The 21,501-nt window shown below is 46.8% G+C and overlaps 1 protein-coding gene across 2 annotated transcripts in view; it reads left to right on the forward strand.

Moving 5' to 3' along the window:
• Positions 1 to 21,501, forward strand: part of SLC23A2 (solute carrier family 23 member 2) — a 163,382-nt gene that overhangs the window by 78,414 nt on the left and 63,467 nt on the right. For both annotated transcript variants that reach the window (XM_073559495.1, XM_073559496.1), the window contains exon 4: positions 8,574 to 8,690. In XM_073559495.1, the coding sequence (XP_073415596.1) occupies positions 8,574 to 8,690 (117 nt within the window). The remainder of the gene's footprint in view (positions 1 to 8,573; positions 8,691 to 21,501) is intronic.

Raw genomic sequence — 21,501 nt, forward strand, 5'->3', positions numbered from 1 at the left:
CATCACTGGCGGATCTTGACGGATGGCCATCCGTTGGATCCGTTTTTGTGAGGATCCGCCAAATTTTTTGCGTCCGCCGGCATGCCTGGACGGACCTTGCAACGTTTTTTTTTTTGTTGTTGTTGGATCCGCATTTTCCAGTGCGCATGCCCGGAGAAAGGAAGTGAGGGAGAAAATTAACCCTGAAATCCTTTCTGGCGGACAAAAAAAATTCCCCCCTCTCTCCCCCCTCTCTTCCCCCCCTCTCTTCCCCCCCTCTCCCCCCCCCCTCTCTTCCCCCCCTCTCTCTCCCCCCCTCTCTCCCCCCCTCTCTCCCCCCCCTCTCTCCCCCCCCTCTCTCTCCCCTCTCTCTCCCCCCCCCCTCTCCCCCCCCTCTCCCCCCCCTCTCTCTCCCCTCTCTCTCTCCCCCCCCCCCCCGGCCAGCGGTTCCTTTAAAATTCTTCATTCTGCGGATCCGTTAAAAAAACAGATCCTGTGGCATCCGTTCACATCAGTTAGGAACGGATCCGCTTTTCCGCCTTTTTGGCGGATTTTAACTGACACAAAAAACTGAAGTGTGAAAGAGGCCTTACCAGGAACCGCTGAATACTTCAACCCACTATGCAGGGCTCCTTTTTACACAAGGGTGAAACAATGTATGCGGTTACTCATTGTGGTGGCCGAGGTGCTAAAGCGTCACCGGGCGGTAGGCATATATGACATACTCGTCCCTTGAGCCCCTGTATGGTTACATGAAGGTCCAGATGTTGGACAGTTCATTGAAGACCAAATTCGAAAATCTTTTACTGGACGACGACTTGGTCAACAGTTTATACAACAGATGGCAGGTACGGTGTTATGAACACTTCCTTTACAACTCAAAGCATTTTCCAGTTTCCTTCCTTCTCTTCTCTATAGTTCTCCTTTTTCACCTTTCCTCTTTACTCTTTGTCCTCGGTCTCCGCAGTTTCTCACTACTTGACCACAACCCAGAATATATATACAGTCCAGAGTCCTTTACTCGTTCCGTAATTTCACATCTTTCCCCTTAGCAAGCCAATATGGCCGGACTTGGCTTCAAGCTCTTTGACACTCTGGATCTCCCACCTGGGACTTGCTACTGCTCTCACGAACTCAGTCCTGTCTAGACCCGTTACCTTCAGAAGTTAGAAACTCTGGACCTTTCTCCTAAGTGTCCTCTCAATAGATCATGCTGTCACTTCTGGTCCAGATCTTGCTATCTCTTCCTTCAGTATCCTCTCACTTTAGAGACACTCCAGAATGCCGCACTTCTCACAATGGACCTCTGGTCCTCTTTCTGTACACTCCTCGTCTAGGCCCTATCTCACACTGACACATTGTCACTTGCTTGTCAACTCATCCCCTCCTACTTTGGGCTAGTCCATTAACTCTAACTGTCCCTATGGTCAAACTACATACAAGATCAATATCACTAATACCTTTAACTGGCGTCACAATTCACACTATACATCACATAACATTTTACAACAATAAACTTACCGTAATTCTTCAAGCAGTAACATGTACAGCATGTCCATCCCTTACTTAAGGTGTTTCACCAGAAAAGAAATACAGATGGCACTCACCGGTTAAAATCTTCTTTATTCTATTTCTTTAAAGCATCGGCATACCATCTGTATTTCTTTTCCGGTGAAGTTGTTGTGACTATTGCTTTGGAGTGGCACCCCGGTCTATGGAGAACTTCTTATACTGCACACAATCTTAAGTGGCAGTTCACACAGGCATGTGCACAATTAATGCATTTTCCTGCTGTGCGGATTAATTCCTGGTTGGCCTTAAGGCCCCGTCTCACTAAGCAATCTCGGTAGCGAGATCGCTGCTGAGTCACAACTTTTGTGACGTAACAGCGATCTCACCAGCGAGATTGCTGTGTGTGACAGCGATCAGCGAGCGGCCCCCCTGCCGGTATCGCTGATCGCTGGAAGAAACCTCTGGACATTTCTTTGGTCGCTGGTGTCCCGCTGGCCAGCACGCATCGCTGTGTGTGACAGCGGGAGACCAGCGATCAGGTGTAAAAAATAATAAAAAAAATAAAAAATATAGTTATTCTCACCTTCCGACGTCCCGTTCAGCCATCCCGCCTCTCTCCACGCTCCGGTCCCAGTGATCCTTTGCATGAATGACCGCGAGACTTTGTTATCCCGCGAGACCGTGACATCTCGCGGTCATTCGTACAAAGGATCACTGGGACCGGAGCGTGGAGAGAGGCGGGATGACTGAACGGGACGTCGGAAGGTGAGAATAACTATATTTTTTATTTTGATTCTATTTTTTACAGCGATGGCAAGCGATGCCGGGCGCTCGGCATCGCTGTGCTTATCGCTGGTGAAGCTGTCTGTGTGACAGCTCACCAGCGATCACGTAGCGACTTACTAGCGATCCTGACACCTTGATATCGGTGTCGGGATCGCTGGTAAGTCGCTTCGTGTGACGGGGCCTTTACTTAAGGTGTAACCCGTCTTGCTGAGCCCCCATGTCATTACAGAAACATCAGGCCTCTTCCCTGTGGTGCTGTCACACTGAGACATCCTTGTCACACTTATTTTCATAGATAAGTTTGTCTTGGTATCATTAAGCCATCACTCCTTTGCCCCCGGCTTGTTTGTGTGCAGTTACATTGGCTGCACTTGACAACGTTCCTTTTCATGTCTGGTTATAAATTATTTTTCTCAAAGCGGCTCTGTTACAGAACTTGGGTCAGGGGTAACCTTGGAGAAAGAACTATTAAAGTGATGTAAATTGTGACAAGGCGACTCTGGCTTTTAGAAGATGATAAAAACAGGTTGTGAACTGGTTGTCGCCTGTATACTGAGCCCGTGGCGCTCTTGCTGCTGTCTGTCCTCCCATCTTTTCCTCCGTCTCCTCATTATTAGCGTAGACTGTGCATGTGACATAGTGAAGGGTGGCCATGCCGGAGACCAAGGAAGAGGAGCAATGACAGAGGAGCTGATGGGTCTTCCGCTGCCAACGGTTCTCCTTTGGGGAGGGTCAAGGAGAGAGGTGGTGACTTAAGATTTTTTTAAATTATTATATTTCTCCCTTTTCAAACCTCTTTCAGGGCAATTTGATTTTAGCCGAATTTTTCATCCAAATTAAATTTCCCCAAGTGAAATGAAGTGAATTTGCTGAATTTTGGCAGATTACATGAAAAAAGGTTCTCCAGCGTGGTCGGGAAATAAAACGTCACGTTTATTGTGGAAACATTAAAAGGACGTAGTGGATACACTCAGAAGCCCAGGATGGCTGGTGCCGTCTTCAAAGGAATTGAAAAAGGACTTGTGGCTGGAAGATGGTTACCCGCTCACAGGTCTGCTTAATGGCCAGAAACATGGAGGGGGGAGCTGAATGACAAGCAGTGAAAACTTTCTCGTTGAAAATTGAATATGCCAGCAGGACCCCCCAACCAAAATTTATACGCACATGTAGCTCTTTCAAAGCGAAGTCCAGCAATACCTTTATGTTGCCTGTCCACATCTCCATTACTGACAAATCGGCCATTGACAGGATATGCAAATGAGGTGGTGCTTTTCTGTGTGGAATCACTTCCCAAACCTCTGTCACTCCGGCTCTATTTTCTGCCCTGCACGGTCTCATTCTGGTTGACAGCTCATTTCCTTGAAGTCGCACAGCAAAGGACCTGTCAGTCCAGCAGGTGGACTGGGCACTGGGTAGGGAAAAGAGCCGGAGTGACAGAGGCTTACGAAGTGCTTTCATGTGTGAAGGCACTACAGCCTCATTTGCATATCCTTTCAAACACTGATATCTCAGTAACAGCGGCATGGATCGGCCATGTAACGGTATTGCTGGACTTGTCTTTAAAAGCGTTATATACACATATAAATAGTTTTAGGGGTGAAATCCTGCCGACGGCTTCTCTTTAAACGCTTCATAGGGTCATTCACTATTTAACATTTGACTATTTGACCTTTTCGTGTAAGGAATGATTTTTTTGCGTCCTTTCATGTGTGTTTTTTTTTTTTTTTTTTTTTTTTTATAAAGCTTCATGCTTTATTTCGGCGGTCTCGGGCTCGTCAGTCACATGACATTTCTGCCTGTTAATACTAGTCTTTCACTAGCTGCCAGTTTTGTCTTTCTGCCATGTTTGGCCATTTGAACACCTCAAGGCCTGGATATGCTGTGGCCTGGAAAGTGCTGCTTCGTTTCTTCTGACTGGAAGAGTTTGCTGCCTGCAGTCTTCACAAAAATACATTGCACAGCTATTATTAATCTTTGGTGCAATTTTTTTTTGGTTTGTTTTTAAAGCACCACTTTAGCTGCTCTTCCTTTTTTTTTTTTTCTTTTTTCCCCAGATCTGGGGTGGCGCTTTAAACGTGAGCATGCTGCCCCCGTTCTTATATTCACTTTCCAGCGACTACACCTTTTACCAACACCGCTCCGATCCCGCGGCGCCAACTTGTGTCCGTACCTCTCACTGGCTGTAAGATGACGCTATCGTAGAGATGCATTGAAGTGACCTCTGGGGCGCTCCATGAAGCCCTGGAGCTGTTGGCAGGTCACGTTTGGCCAGAAACGCTGCAAGGCGATGAAGGGGGCAGAGGAATCGCATATAAAGCACCACTTCAGTGCTGAATTTTAATAAGCACCACTCCAGGGTTTTTTTTTTTTTTTCTTTTTAAGTATTTTATGACCCAAATTTTTTTTGTATTTTATTTAAGGGGGTTTTACACTAAGCAATATCGCTAGCAATATCGCTAAAACGTCACTGGTTTTGTGACGTTATAGCGATATTGCTAGCGATATCGCTATGTGTGATACTTACCAGCGACCGGCTCCCCCGCTGCTCATCGCTGATCGCGCGAGAATGTCCGGCTCCATTTCTCGTCGGGCGCTTCCTGCTGGGCTTCCTGCTGTGACGACGAGCGACGCGTGGACGCGGGCGGGAGGACGCAGGATCGCTGTGTGTGAATGGTGAGTATCGTCCGCTGCGTCGCTGCTGCATCGCTGTGAGGTCTTTCTGTATGAAAGCTCACTAGCGATCATTTAGCGATGCACCAGCGATCCTGACCGGGTCGGATCGCTGGTGCATCGCTAAATGTAAAAGGGCCTTAAGACTGTCTTAGTTTAGCATCCCATTCTTAGGTTAGGACCATTCCGATAAGGTACAACTTGTCGTGGTGGGCTGGTTTTTATGCTTTTTTGATAACTGACTCCATGTTTGTGGATCCTTGGCCTCTCCGCTCTTTTTTTTTTTTTTTTTTTTTTTTTTTGTGCCCCCCTAGGGAGCTTGAACCTGCATTGAAATTGATTGCGAGCACAAAACATTGGTCATTTTATAATACAGTATTGCAATCTGCTCTGGGCTTCATAGATATAAAATCATGGCAAACACGGGGGTCCATCATTGGGCTCTCCCAGTGGCTATCTGCTGTTTTCAGCAGTCCCACTGTGTGTACGGAGGATGTTGCAAGTTGAATCCTCAGTGGTGATACAGGGTAGCAAATCCCCAGTTGTCCCCAGAGGGTGCTTACTATTTGACTTTTACAGTGTTCAGTCAGCTCCCTCTAGTGGTAGCTGCAGGCAGGCAACTGTTCATTTGCGTTACGGCGTTTGCCTTCCAAAACGTTCTTTCTCATCCAGAAGCAAGACTATCTCGTGCCACCCATTTAAGTTGGCTACTCAGTAAGTCAATGGTCCCATTACTTTGACAAGCAATTACATAATTCTGAAAGGGCCGCTTACAGCACAAGATTATCGTGAACAAGCGCTAACAAAAGGTAACTGTTCTCGGCGGCACATTGTCCTCTGCAAACAGGAAGATTATTGTCCTCTGCAGCACATTGTCCTGTGTAAACACATGCAACTCGTGCTGCTGAGATCAATGGCAGCCTGTGTGCACAGAGCGGTCTCTTCAAGTTGAATGTGCATCTGAAGCATAGACCATCTGTGTAAACAGGCTCTTGACGATCACTGATCAGTAGATATTTGTCGATCAGCGGTCATTTAACACCCCAAAATCGAGTTGTGCAAGTCCACCCAAATGACACCCATAGACCGCAGTTTGAAGGTGTTTATGGAAACCGCCATGACCACTTCATGTACAGTAAATATCTCCTAAATCTATGGTCATAAGGTGATCGGGGGGATGTCCTGTAGCAGAAGCCATTTTCTTATAGATACTATTTTTATGTTGTGTTTTGCATTTGTACGATAAACCTCCCCCGGTTGGTTATTGCTCGAGTCCGAGAGGTGAGCAACCTCAGGTTTTGTTTTTTAGAATTCTTTTAGAGATTACATTTTCATGCCGTGTCTAAAAAGCACCTGATCACATAATGCGGGATTTAGTGCACATTTCACATCTGGCAAGGGTCTGGTCAGTTTGGCAGACACAAGTTATTGTATTTAATCTGCAGAGTCTTTGACCTGATTGCAAAGTTTAAGGTCAGTGTCTTAGTTAGGCAGATGTCCAAAGCCTGGTTCTGTATTAATGCGACATGCATGCAAGGCTGAAAATCTGATGATAATCCACTTTTAAATAGTTCTGAGAACTTTACACAAATACTTTCAGACCTGGGAAAATTCTGGGCTGTCTTGACTGATTCGACAAAACGTCTTTAGGAATATTGCTGTTCAAGAAGGGTGAAGTAATAGTATAACTTTTTATTAATAGAGTTGTTCATTTAAAATGCTTTTTTTTTTTTTCAATTTTTTTTAATTGCTACTTTTATACTCAAATTGAGCAACTTTTATATTTTTCCTGGTTTTTGTTGCTGGTCATTAATTTTTGGTAGACTACCTCAAGGAGCACAAGCAATTCTGATGCTACCAGAACCAATACGCTGCTGTATTGCTCATGATGGGCCTTGGATTTGCAAAAAATATGATTTGGCTGCGTTTGTTTCAGTTCTCTTCCGCACAGTTTATATAAGGACCTTTAGCTTCCAGTCAACTTATATGACCAGGGTGTCCTGTGCCACCTGGATTTTGTAACATTAACATGGCAGGAAAGAGTTTGGACTGCTGGGAACCTCACTGATTTGGAGATCCTTTTGAAGGAAACTGAGTTACTCATGCTCCACCTCCACTTTACTCAATTTTTGGGACTTTAGATAGTATTGGAGCCAGAACCAGGGCTGTGGAGTCGGTGTCATTGAAATTGAGGAGACGGAAGTTTGGCTTACCAACCCTGGCAGGGCTGTGGAGTCTGAGTCGGAGACTATTTTGGTGGAGTCGGAATTGGAGTCGATGACATGGAAATTGAGGAGTGGGAGTCAGAGATTTGGCTTACCGACTCCACAGCCCTGGCCAAAACTCTGCTTTCTCCATACAGTGGATGGAGTGGAGGACGTCAAGCATGATTGTGGGTAAGACTTTACTAAAACTCATCCACATGCTGCAGAGAAGATCTGCTGAGTAAGTTTTGCAGCTCAGATTTAGCAAAGGGTGAACTTTGCAGCATTTGTCCCAGTTAGAAGTTTTTTAAAAGCGATGATGATCCAGAAATCTGAGGATTTGTGCCGCAGTTCTGCTGTCTTATATTCTGCAGGTCCGCACTGGAGGAGTCGTGTACTGCGCGGGCTAATCCATGTGTTGCATGCCTGCTCCAGATTCTGTGCACAATCTGCTTCCATATGTGATCTGTCACATAGGCTGTGTGCACACGCTGTGGATTCTGCTGTGGTGTACAGTACCATTAAAATCAATGCAAAATGAAAACCGCTGTGCAGACAGTGCGGATTTTTCCGCGCGGATTTGCTGCGATTTTAAAACCGCAGCATGTCCATTCTTTGTGCGTATTCCGCTGCGGTTTGGCACCTGCTCCATGACAGGTACCATTAGTGGCTGCCTAGAACGTTTCGGCTCTGCGCAGTTTTGCCGCTCCTATGGTGGCGTAAGGTTTGGAATATATTCTACTGGTTTGGTCCGCTATGGTCCAGTCTGAAGGCATGACCATGTATATAGTAGATGACACTCTTCGCCGTTAGCTGCAAGCACAGTTACTCTGCAGATAATTGAAGGCTGGCCCTTATTCTGATCATCCTTCCCTCATACACTCTTGTCCTAACCAGGTTCATTTATTTTTGGGAATTGTTTTTCTGACTTGCCTTTTGGGTTGTTTCTGATGTAAAATCCTGCATTGGGGTTTCACGTGGTGAGCAGTATCTATCCTTTTATTTTTCTTTTTTTCCTCCATATGCATTGATGGAAAAAGAGATGTGTCAGAGCCGTCTGGAAATCATGTTATCAGAACAGAATGTCTAAATCTCGTCTGGCAGCCCACAAACAGCCTTGTCTATGTGGAACATGAGGGCATAGGCGCTCGGACTGAGCAAGGCAACGCAACGGCCTTTAGGAGCTGGAGGAATGTCTTAGTAATTATGTCAAAGATTTACCCAGAATATCAAGGATTTCTACCGCTCTACGGCGTACAGCAGGGTTTATAGCACAGATACCACTTGTATCAAGTGATCTGTTTATGATCTTGGGTGGTCTTTGTCTGGTTGGGTCGATCAGCAGCAGAATATCTTGGAAGAAACCTTCTGGACGTTGGAGGCTCTCGGCTTGTATATCAAATCCTACTTTGTGTGTTGCAGAGCTCTTTGGCTGAGACCTTGGATAGCACCGGAAGCTTAGACCGCCAGCGGATGGACATGATCTATACGGTGGAGGATGTACCTCCCTGGTATCTCTGCATCTTCCTAGGCTTACAGGTATGATATTTTATTCATTACTTGTGTTACTTTCTAGATCACACTGAGCGATTCATGTCAGGCTGGGTATTATAACCAAACTTCTGTGTGCTCACCAGTACTCATGGAAGCTATGGCACCGATCCATCAACGCAAGGTCACCAGAATTCTGCTGCAAATAGCCTTAAAATGCAGCAAAATGTTGGCGCAGCTTGGAACCATGCACAATTGATCTGATTGTGGTCTTTTTCATGCCAATTTTCCAGCTATGCCAAAATGGAGAGAGCTCCAGCAGGGGTGTGATAGCGCACGTTGTCGAAACGACTACTTACATCAGAGATCTTACTCCAGTCCTGGACCGGAGTAAGATTTCTGCTGCGCACACCACTAGTTAGTGATATGAGTGCATCTCTTAATGAATCAGGTGTGTCTGACTCCTACAAACCCCCTCATCAAGATTGGTGAGAAGATCACTCATTTTCATGAATATAGGCCATGGTCTTGAGACCAAGCCTGGATAGCCCTACTGTTAGAAACCAAGAACATGGCTATACAGGTTGCCAAAATGACCGTCACATCTAAGTTATCCTCAAGGCACTACTTTGTAGGAAGACCTCAATTTTATAAATTGCAAATGGTTGGTACATGCCTTTTTTTTCTTACAAAAAAAAAAAAAAAATTACATTGGGCCACAAGGTTTGGAAAGGAATGTATCCTCATAAAATGGTCTATTGTTTGCACTGGGTAGCAAATTCTATATAACTATATTCTGTTCATCTGATCTGGGCAAAAGTTATTTTGCACAGAGGTCGAGGAGGTAATCTGCCATGCCATCATGTATTGTGTAATAGGGGTGTAATATGGTCTGTAGTGATAATGAAACTGCTGGAAAGTCGTGTACAGAAAAGGCAGTGTCAGCCTAGTATTAAGGCCCCGTTACACACAGCGAGATCGCTAGCGAGATCGCTAGCGAGATCGCTGATTTTGTGACACCACCGCGATCTCGCCAGCGATATCACTGTGTGTGACACGCATCAACCACCAGGTATCGCTGACCGTGTAGGAACGTCCTAGGCCGTTTTTTGATCGTTGGTCTCCCACTGGCCAGCACGCATCGCTGCGAGAGACCAACGATCAGCGACGCTCGGAGCGTGCGGCTCTTAGATAACCGCTGTTTACCTTGAATACCAGCTTGCTCGCAGGTCCTGATCGCTGGTGAGGCTATGTGACAGCTCAGCTATGTCCCAGCGATCCCATCCACGTCGGATCGTTGGTGGGATTGCTGGGACATTGAAGCGTGTAACGGGGCCTTTAGGCCTATCCTCCAGGGTGAAGATTAGGATTTTTTTTTTTCTTAATGGGAATCTGTCACCCCATTTTTTGCTTATCAGCTGCCGGCATCGACATCAAGGGCTTATCTACAGAATTCTGTAATGCTGTAGATAAGCCCCCGATGTAACCTGAAAGAGAAGAAAAGAGTAAGGGTACCGTTACACTTAGCGATGCACCAGCGATCCCGACAACGATATGGATCGCTGGTGCATCGCTAAGTGGTCGCTAGTGAGCTGCCACACAGGCAGATCTCACCAGCGACATAGGGGTCGGGGGTCGCTACTTACCTGTCAGACGAGGCGATCCTGACGTCCTCTCGCCCGCGTTGCTCGTCGGCGCCACAGGAAGCGCCCGACGAGAAACGGTCCAGGACGTTCTCGCGCGACCAGCGATGAGCAGCGGGGGAGCCGGTCGGAGGTAAGTATCACACATAGCGATATCGCTAGCAATATCGCTATGTGTAACGGGGATTTTAGATTATACTCACCCTGGCGTTCGGTCCGGTCCGATGGGTGTCGCCGTCCTGTCCGGTGCCTCCCATCTTCTAACAGTGACGCCCTCTTCCTTGCTTCCCGTCGCGGCTCCGGCGCAGGCGTACTGCTCTGCCCTGTTGAGGGCAGAGCAGAGTACTGCAGTGCGCAGGTGCCGGGAGAGGGCCTGCGCACTTCAGTATTCTGTTTTGCCCTCAACAGGGCAGAGCAGTGCGCCTGCGCAGGAGCCACGACAGGCAGCAATGAAAAGGACGTCACCGGGAGGCGCCGGACCGTAACACCCATCGAACCAAGAACGGACCGCTCCATCGGTGAGTATAATATAACTCATTTTTCTTCTTTCAGGTTACATCGGGGGCTTATCTACATCATTACAGAAAAATGGGGTGACAGATTCCCTGTAACTTAATTTGAATCCAGTTATGAAAACTAAAAATAAGTACATTTACCATAAAGCTTGATTTCGACAATTTGGTTATTTTCTGATGATCCATTCCCTCTAAAGGCGTTGTCTAGCGCCTCTCTCCTGCGTCTTGTCAAGTACACTGTATCCACAAATTCTGCGCAATAATTGGCGCATGACCGACAAACTGCGTATCATTAGGGCCTCTCGCTGACCCATGCAGAAGGCGGAGGCGCTACATAAACCTTTCAATGTGGTCCCTCTGCTGGGACCAGTAAATTGTATGTCATGGTCCAAGTTATCAATAGTTGCCTTGTGTGTCTTGACAAACCGTATCATTTTATACCTCAGGCGCCTCATTACTACGTTTCCATCAGACTTCCGTTGCTTTTAGAACGCCATTTTCATGTGCTGTAGAAAGCTATTATATAGCATCCAGTAAAATATAATTATAAGAGACTGGCTATTGAACCTGTTTTATGCCCGGGAGGCAAGCATTTTTATTGGAATGTTTATACAGTGTCTTCAATACAATGGTGCCGCAGATCACAGTATGTGCACACGTTGACTCTGGCACCATTGTTTTGAAGTAATCCGCTATGCCAACATAGCAGTGAGCAACCCGGCCATAGGGATAATTGGGATGGCTGGCGCATGCCCACTGCTATGTTGACGTCAGAGTAGAATTCTTCAGTAAATTGGTGGCAAAATCATCGCGTGTGCATCCCTCATTATCAACGCCATTTTGTTGAAGACAATGTCTTTGAGTTTGCATTTATTGTCTTCAAGAAAACCGCACTACAGTGCCATATGTGCACGTGCTGACTTCGCAGGCACCGCCCGTTCCAGATTTGGACAGAAGGAAGCATCTATACCTATTGGTGCCATTTTTGTGAACACACTGTGTCTGCGAATTCGCATGTACAGTGTCTACAATAAAATGGCGCCGGAGATTACTGTATACGCATGTACTGACCACGGCACCATTTTATTGAAGTAATTTACTACAATGTCAACCTAGCAGTTCGCGAGCGCCAGCCGTAGGTATAATGGCGACGACCAGTGCGTGCGCACTGCTATTTTGGCTTTGTGGCACAATTCTTCAATAAAATGGCGCTGGAGTCAACGTGTGCACAACCTGTGATATCCGGCGCCATTTTGTTAAAGAGACTGAATTCGCATGCAGTGTTTTTAATAAATGGGCGCCATAGTGCGGTAAGTGCACGCACTGACTTTGGCGGCATTTTATTGAAGAGTTGTAGTACAATGTCAACTTAGCAGTGCTCACGCACATCCTGGCTTTGGAGAGAAGGACGCATCTACCGTTGCAACAAAGTTCATATGAGCCGTTGGTTTATCATGTTAGCTTCATTTTTCATCTTGTATATATCACACTGAATGTAAAATGTGCAATGAAAGTATATAATCTAAGTGGTAAAGTTTTTCTCCCTTTGTAAATGTCTCTTCAGAAAGCAAGAAGATGTGAATTCTAGCGCCACCTGTTGGAAGGAGCAATGCTAAAAGTCCGTATTGACCCTTTAACAAGCCTTGCCACATGACTTAGGATTTCAATTTGCAGACAGTGTTCTAAGGTGTTGCCCTTCATCAATGCAAAGCAAGAGATCAGAATCTTAAATTACAGTATGCAAATTGATACTCTGGTTTGGCTTATATCCTGTCATGTGGCAAGGCTCGTTAAAGAGTCGATATTGACTTTTAGGATCGCTACTTACGATAGGTGTAACTAGAGTTCAAATCTTCCTCTGAGGCAATTTGCAAACATGCAGAGGATCATTGCATGGCCTATAACTCTCCTTACACTGGCATTCCAGACATGTCATTCCCCACAGTGAGAAATGTTACCCTTTAGGTCCCAGTCAGAGGTCTCTCATACAGCCAAATCTGATCTCATACTTTGCACTGAGGAGGAGCGACCCCCCAAAACAGTGTCTGCAAGTTTAGATTCTGGTTTGACTTTTATTCTAACGGCAAGGCTCGTTAAAGGGTCAGTATTGACTTTTAGGATTGCTACTTAGAATAGGTGGCGCTAGAGTTTTAAGCTCTTTAGTGGCAGTTTGCATACAGGTTGGGATGCAGTGTGTGTGGTACTGCTGTGCTCCGGAGGATGAATGGGGTTGTCTGGTTGGAACACTTTTTTATTTTTTCCATTCTACATGACGGCAACTCGAGAGTGGGGATCCGCCCAATGAGGACAGGAAACCTTCAAGATAAAAGGGCGGCTCCTCTCTCCGCATCATTTGGTTTCCTGTCCTCGATGGGGAACCCTCAAGATGAAAACCTCCTGAAGTTTCTGGAAGAAAGAAGAGGATGCCTGGGTCGAGTGATTACTGGCAGGCACCGGTCTGCTACACCCGTCGCAGGTACCGGTAGTCGCCCCGGGGGCCATATATTCCTATGCCCCCCCGAGTGAGTGCATGGCCACAGCCTGCGAGGCAATTGCCTGGGTGAAGTTTGATGCCTCGGAGACCACATTGGGTGTACCCTCCCAGATGCCGACATACCCCATAGAAGTCCACGGAGGCCACTTTTGTGCTCCCTCCCTGTTGACGTGTGGTGGCCATGCAGCCCGTGAAGCACATCGGTGCCCGGGCAGAGGTAAGACTCCTTGGAGGACCCTGTCGGAATCCCTCCCTGTTGAGCCCAGGACGCCGGTCACCGTTTGGGCCATAAAGAAGCAGTACCTGCAGAACAGTGGTGGCCAGCGGGTAAGGAGGGGGCAGCGGGGCTGGGCGTTAGAAGAACGCCGGGAGCGCACTGGAAGTGATGCGCCTGATAGTGGCAGGACAGAGACGCGCACCAGGAACTGGCCAGAGACTCCCCGAGCGTAGAAAGGGTGCGCGCACCCGGGGGAAAGGCAGGCGCACTCCGGGGCATGCGCGGGGAGGAGATCAGCGCACACCAGTAGTGGTTACTGGGGATGCAAACAAGTTGGATGTAGTGCGCATGTGGATAACACCCAGGAAGCGCAGGTGACCGGCAGGTGCAGGATCAACCAGGTGATCAGTTAATTAAAAAAAAAAAATATGGGGTAATGCTGTCAGAAGTGCTGGCAGGGGTCACCAACCATTCTAGGTTGAATGTGACTGTTGTCATCTAAAAGCGGCAGCAGCTAACTTGTTAAGATTGAGAGCCCTTTTTGCCAGAGCACTTACAACCGCGCCAGGAGGTGCAGGAGTGGTGGTCTCGCTCAGATGAGAGGAGCCAGACGCGCCATAACTACAGTGGAAGCCGCTCGGACAGCGTACGGGAGGATCATCATTGTGTTAACAAGGAGGGGGGTCCACAGTCCCGATGGGAGTCGTGTACAGACCAGGCAGCCTCCAGATCCGGTACCAGTCTTGTGAAGCGTCCGAGTGCTGAGTGAGCTTTGAGAAAGTCCAGTACGATAATGCCTGTTCTCTTTCTCTCTCTTGTCTCCTCTCTCCCCTCTTCTTACATACATTGGTGGGGTAGTTCATTGGAGGTCCCTAAAAAAAGGAGTAAATTAAAAGCTAGGAATAAAGAATATTCCTTATGTGAAAAAAAAAAAAAAAAAAAGTCCCTTAGGAATAAGGGGTTGTCAGACCTGTACTGTTATAACAGTAGCGGAAGTGACACCCGCTCTGCTGAGAGCTGGAGATCTCTGATTGTCAGAAGTCTACAATCAGGAAGGGCTTTGCAGTCAACAAACATGGATAGCAAAGCAAGGGATAGACCAGCCCCTCACTGATCTCTCAGGAAGACCATAGGGATCAGAGGAGGACTGTTAAATCTCGCTACTGAGAAGGTAGCTCAGATGAGAAAGATACTTTCCTAGTAGAGGATACAGTACGGACAAGCTTATTAAAGCAGTCTGACCTACCGTGGGGCTGGTCAATGCAAAAGCCATAGAACTTATGTTTGACAAGCTTGCTATGAGGAAAAATGTAAAGCCTTCCCTATTTTTGGCAATGACTCATTAAAAGAGAATGGCAAAAACCAGAGATGAAGTCCCATAATCAATTCCCTGTAAAGGAGGTACTCTTTTGATGAAGAGGCATCCTCATCCTGGGATGAGGCTTCGAAATTGATGTAGCGATATCAAAGGTCGCCGGAAAGTCCTCCCTGCTCCTTAATGGATTTAGGTTCCCTGAAAGAACCTCTTATAGAAAGACAGATAATTGTCTTAAACAGCCTGGGAGACCTCAGCTGAAACACTTAGACCGACCATCGCGGCCACTGGTGTGGTTAGATCCCTTAAGATATGGATCAATAACCTAGAGGATCAGCTAGAGCAATGAATCCCCAGGGAGACTATCCTAGAAGCAATAGCAGCCATAAGAGCGCAGCAGTATTCCTAGCTGAAACTTCAGCAGGCTTCAGCAAGGCTATACAGCAAATTAGGCCACCGGCCATTCTAGGCTGAGCGTGACTGCATACGTAAGGTGGCATCCACAATGCAGCTTGAGGCTGGGCTGGGACCGGAAGGGGAGACCAGCCCAAAAGCGCTAAGAACGTTAGCTAATATAGGACGCTGTTCAGGATGGCTTAAATGCTGGCTGGGGGACACACAGGCAAAGATGTAACTCTGCCCTTTACCGTGTGAAGGAAATTTCCTATTTTGGTCAGACAGTGGATGACGTATGAGGGAAAACCGACAACAAAAAAGAAAATTTTCCCAAAAGACAGCCATCTTCAGGTCTCTTTCGGAAGGGCCAGAAATCCAGGAGATAGCAATATAAGGATCGAGACAGAAACAGCTCTGACTAACGATCCATAGGTGGGAGAGGCTTCTATTTTAGCAAACCCTCCAAAGACACCAAAAAACCCTTCCGGTGACAGGCATTCTCAGGTGCACTTCCTTCCAGCTTGGGAGAGGTTCTCGTCCAACATCTGGATCCGGCAAATTGTGGGATCAGGTCTGGAGTTAAGGTTCCACCACTGGCTTCCAAGAGGACATACGCAATCCTCTTAAAGAAAGACGGTCTGGAAGGGGAAACAACCTCACTCCTAGACAAACATTGTCCTGGAATAGATTTCGATAGAAGCCCAGATAAGTTCCTGGAGGTCAATTATAATTCTGAAAAGATCTCAATAGGTATCTGATAATCCCAGTGGAGACGATAAGGCCAGCAGTAGAATTCCTCCTTCCTCGAATGTTATATAACCGTTCCGAGATCTCATGAACACTTATCACCAGATCCGGCAATAAGGCCATATACGTCTCAGAATGACAGTCCGGATGGGTCTCAGTAGTGTCATTTCCAATACAAGGCCCTGCCCTGTGCAGTAGTGATAGCCCTCAAGTTTTCACAAGGCTAATCGCAGAAATCACAGCGCACCTCAGAGGGAAAGATGCGCTGATGATACCCTATCGGGACAACTTCTTGATAATAGGGAAGAAATCTCCCTTAAGGTACTGTCACACTTAGCGATGTACCAGCGATCCCGACCAGCGATATGACGCGGTCAGGATCGCTGGTATATCGCTAAGTGGTTGCTAGTGAGCTGCCACACATGCAGATCTCACCAGCAACATCGCTGGGACGGGGGTCGCTACTTACCTGTCACACCAGGCGATCCTGTGTCCTCCCGCCCGGCTCCACGCGTCGCTCGTTGTCACAGCAGGAAGCGCCACAGGAAGCTGACGACGAGAAACAGTCCAGCCTGTTCTTGCGCGATCAGCGATAACCAGCGGGGGAGCGGGTTGTAGGTAAGTATCACACAGCGTCACAAGTTATAGCGATATTGCTAGCGATATCGCTTAGTGTGACAGTACCTTTACTGTCAAGATCAAGTCAGAATAGTGATGAAAACACTATAGATGATAGGATGGCAGCTGGACCTCAAAAAAAACAAAAACAAATCCAAACTGGAACCAGCAATGATCTAGAAATTTTTGAGGTTAACAATGAACTCAGTGGAGCAGGAGCATCACCTCCCAGAGGAAGAAAAAGGAGCTAAAAAAGCCAGAGATAGCTCTGTGGAGGACCTTGTTGGTGTTGGGGTCCCTCACCTCCTGCATACCAACAGTGAAATGGGCCCAGTTCCACAAAAAAAGAACTGTAAAGGTGTGCGCTGCAGAACAGGGAACTGCAGGGAAGGTTAGAGCAAAAGTTCACCCTTCCGGACTCTGTATTTCAGTCACTCAGGTGGTGGTTACAGACAGTCCTCTCCGAGGGGAGTACCCGATACACAAACACACACTGCTTCCAAGGTGGTCACAACGGACACTAGTCCTTGGCGGTGGGGAGCCCACCTAGGCACATTATGGCTCTAGGATCCTAGGGCCCAGGAGGAAAATAATCTTATCCTCGAACGATTGAGAACTTCTAACAATCGAAAAAACGCCGGAGGAATTGTTATCGCACTTAAAGTGGACACCACGTGAGAGTCCTATCAGGACAACTAAGCAGTGGTTGCATAGGTAAACCACCAGAGAGACACCCGTTCTCAGTCCTTGAGGCTGTTAATCACCAGCCCTTTCAGGCTTAAGGTGACTGCTCTTGTCAAAGGGCGTCTGCTGAACAGCTTGAGGCCGGAACATGACTCTGGCAGAACACCAGTCCCTCTCATTATCGGCCCTGCACATCCGAGGTATAGACAACCTGAAGGCAGACTGAGCAGGAACCACTTGAGGCAAGGAAATTAGTACCAAAAAGAATCCGTTTTTCAACGGATAGGACACATGTGGGAAAATCCCAGTATAGATCTCTCTGCCTCAAAAAAAAAAAAAGAGAAAAAAAGCCAACAGGAAGGTTCAGAAATTCTGCTCCCTAAGTCCAGCGGACAGACCATTGGCAGTAGACGCCTTCAGGATAGAGTGGACATCATGTCTCCGGTATGCCTTCCCTCCAATATGCCTCATACCAGCGGTTCTGAGGAAGATCAGGGAGGACAGAGCCAGAGTGATTTTGATAGGCTTTTTTTGGCCGATAAGGCCATGGTTCTATTGGCTGAGAGTAATGTCAGTGACCCTCTGACACAGGGTCCCTCAGAGATCTGGGCTGCAGTTGACAGCCTGAAATTTAAAAGGTCACTACTAGAGGAAAAGGGATTCTCAGTAGCGTTAACATCCACCTTAAGGGCCCGTTACACATAGCGATATCGCTGTAACGTCACTGGTTTTGTGACGCAGCAGCGAAATTGCTAGCGATATCACTACATGTGATACTTACCTCCGACCGGCTCCCCCGCTGTCTGTCGCTGATCGCGCGAGAACGTCCTGGACCATTTCTCGTCGGGCGCTTCCTGTGGGGCGGGCGGAGGACGTCAGGATCGCCGCGTCTGACAGGTAAGTAGCGACCCCCGACCGCTGCTATGTCGCTGGTGAGATCTGTCTGTGTGGCAGCTCACTAGCGACCACTTAGCGATGCACCAGCGATCCATATCGTTGTCGGGATCGCTGGTGCATCGCTTAGTGTAACGGTACCCTTACTCAGTAGCTGAAAACCAGTGACTACAAAAAATTTTGGTAGGAGGATATGTGAAAATTCTTATCTACCTCAGACCCAATACGGGAAGGGAAAGTCCCAATAGTGGCAATACTGGAATTTTCAGCAGAAAGGTTTAGGATGGGGGTTAGCTGTCAGTACCCTCAAAGTACACGTCTCAGCCCTGGCAACCTTATTCAGCTGCGACCTGACAAACAATAGGTGGGTGGCCAGGTTTATCCACGCCTGTACTAGAGCTGACTCTGTCCATCCTCTACTCCTCCTCCTTGGGATCTAAATTTAGTCCTGTCACCTTTGACAGAGTCCCTTGGAACCATTTAAAAACACATTAGATAGGGATTCTAACATTAAACAGCCTTATTAAAGGCTCTCGCGTAGGCCAGTAGGTTGAATAGTTGCTCGCATTATCAACAAGACCCTCCCTACACTCAGGCAATAGATGATAGTTGTGTTAAAAATTAGATCCAGCATATCTTCTCAAGGTGATATCAAAATTCCAAAGGGCTCAGGAGATAACCTTACCATCTCTCTTGTCCTGACCCTAACGACCAGAAGGAGGAGAGGCTTCATGGCCTAGATATGAGGAGATGTCTCCTGCAGTATTTGGAGGTAACGAGACCTTGAAGAAAACAGGGGGCATTATTTTTCTCATTTCAGGGGGCAAGGCGGGGCCTTAAAGCCCCTAGACAAACTATAGCTAGATGGGTGTGAGAGGTCATTATGCCAGCAGATAACATTGCGGGCAGGGCTATTCCAGAAGGCCTAAAAGCCCACTCCACAAGGGCCGTGACGACTTCCTGGGCGGAGAGAGCAGACGCTCCCATTTACCAATTCAGTAAAGCGTCCACTTGGTCCGCTCCGTCTACCTTTGTCAGACATTATAGGTTAGACCTATTTGCTACCTCCGATCTCTCATTCGGGAGAAGACTGTTACAAGCAGTGATCCCTCCCTAAGAGAATACAAATCTCTGTAACTCTCTCGTGGTGCCGCATGTAGAATGGAAAAACACGGGTATTACATACCTGGTAATGTGTTTTTTCATGGGACATGACGGCACCCTTATATTCCCTCCCTATTGATCACATCATTAGTTGGGTGCATTATGACGCTCCCTTGTGTGTTAGAAATTTAGTAGTGTAAAGGATATATTTATATATACACTAACCTGCGGAGTTCCTCTCGTGCTCTTGGTGCCGTCATGTCTCATGAAAAAACACGTTACCAGGTATGTAATACCCATGGTTTTTTTTTTACATTTTTTTTTAAACAAATTACAAATGGCAAACAACAAAAGGTGCCTCCGATTCATTAGTTTTGCCAGAATCCTGGTGTAAATCTGTTTTCAGGATTGCTTCTTCCAATAGGTGACACTTGAGTTCAAGGCGTCTTCCTCTCTGAAGAGGCAATTTGCACACTAAAAGGAAAAATGTATAATATTCCATTATATTAGATTGTTTGCATATATCTTCACGCCCGTGTTATGCAGATGGATGCTTTGCAGTGATAGCTGATTTGCAGCTGCCCATTTCTTTCACATTGTTGGGCCGCGCTCACTGCCTTTTACCATTCCACTCTTATATGAGTAGATGTGTATACTGAGCGCTGTTCTGCCACTGCACTGAAGAAGTCTAATAACTCTCACAGTAAATCATCCCTGGAGCCATTACATTAGGAAAATGAATCCTGACATGACTGACTCCTAAACAAAGCAGAATAGAGGTCCGTCTCCATGTGGAGCAGCCTGGTCATGCACCCTAAGGAACAATAAGTCTTGGTGCTGATGAGATCAGTGTTCCTTTATTTCTTTATTTCGGTGTGTCTATGCTCACCATGCAGAATATTAAGTTTCCATATGACCTACTAAATGACCTTTTTCTTTGCCCTTTACGATCTCGTCCAAAGATACAATGACAGAATTTTGATAATTCTGGATAAAACTGTCTTCAGGAAATTACATTGTTTTAGGTTCTTAATAGGAAAGAATTCTTTAGAACCTTTTTTTTGAAAGAATTCTTTCAGATGTTTCAATTAAAATATTTTTAAAAAGTCTTAAAATATTGCAGCTCTCAGTGGTCACCGATCCTCCTAATGTCTCTTTGATTCCTGCATATTTCTATTCAGCAGTCCATCTCCTTACCTTCATCGGCAGGATTACTATGACGGGTGACACCTATATATAAATACAGGGCCAAAGCAGTCAGTGTTGGGGGAGAGAAGGATCGACATGTTGGAATTAATGTAAAGACCCCCCCCCCATACACATTGGATAGCTGTTGGCTGAATGAGTCCCCCATACATGAACGCTGAGACCGGCCGAGCGTGCCTGTGATTTCTTAAGAGAGCCTCATCCAGACTCCTCTGGCGGGGCTTACCTGTGTGCTGAATGAAAGGTTTGGCCATTGGAATTCCAATGTGCCGATACCTCTCTCCTGAACATCTTTTGGGCAAGTAGTCCCCATACTCATTAGTCTATGGCTCTACGCAGTTATCCACGGGTTCTGTCCACTTTAATATGTAGGTATTAGCGAAGAGTGAGAGTGCTCTGATAAGGTGTTATGCGAGCATGCTCGAGCGCTGATGGAGTCCCTGCGGCGTGCTCTAATTCCATGTTAGAGTCCCCGCGGCTGTGTCTCGCCGCTGTTTGACAGCCGCAACACATGCAGGGATTGCCTAACAAACAGGCCATCTGTCCAACAGCCGCGATACATGCAGCCACAGAGACTCATAGTATTGGAGCACGACAAAGATACTGTATTGGCACACGAGTATGCTCGCATAACCCCTTTTCCAAGCATGCTCACTCATCACTAGTAATCACTGTGTTTTTTTTTTTTTTTAAAGCGTGGACTAACATTATACAGGGCTGGCTAGGCACAAAATTTAGTAATCTACATACGAATGCTGCTGGTTTGGAGGTCATGGGGGACACGACTAGTTCCTTTTTAAAGAGACACAGCTCACCTTCTCCCCCTCACTGCTCAGTGACCTCCTTGCAGGTCATAGAGCTTGTTCACAACACTATCTTTATCCCACAGAAGTTAATGAAAATCTCTAGCCTCTTGACTCCTACGGTCCACGTGACTGCTGTAAGCGCACGCTGCCGATTTTTATTTGTTGTGAAAATAGTTCTAATGCAGTCATTATCCGTGACTAAGTGCGCAGTAAAATCTGC

This window comes from Dendrobates tinctorius, unplaced genomic scaffold, assembly GCF_039654945.1.
Source record: "Dendrobates tinctorius isolate UK_male_01 unplaced genomic scaffold, ASM3965494v1 ptg000272l, whole genome shotgun sequence".
In the NCBI taxonomy this organism is placed as follows: domain Eukaryota; kingdom Metazoa; phylum Chordata; class Amphibia; order Anura; family Dendrobatidae; genus Dendrobates; species Dendrobates tinctorius.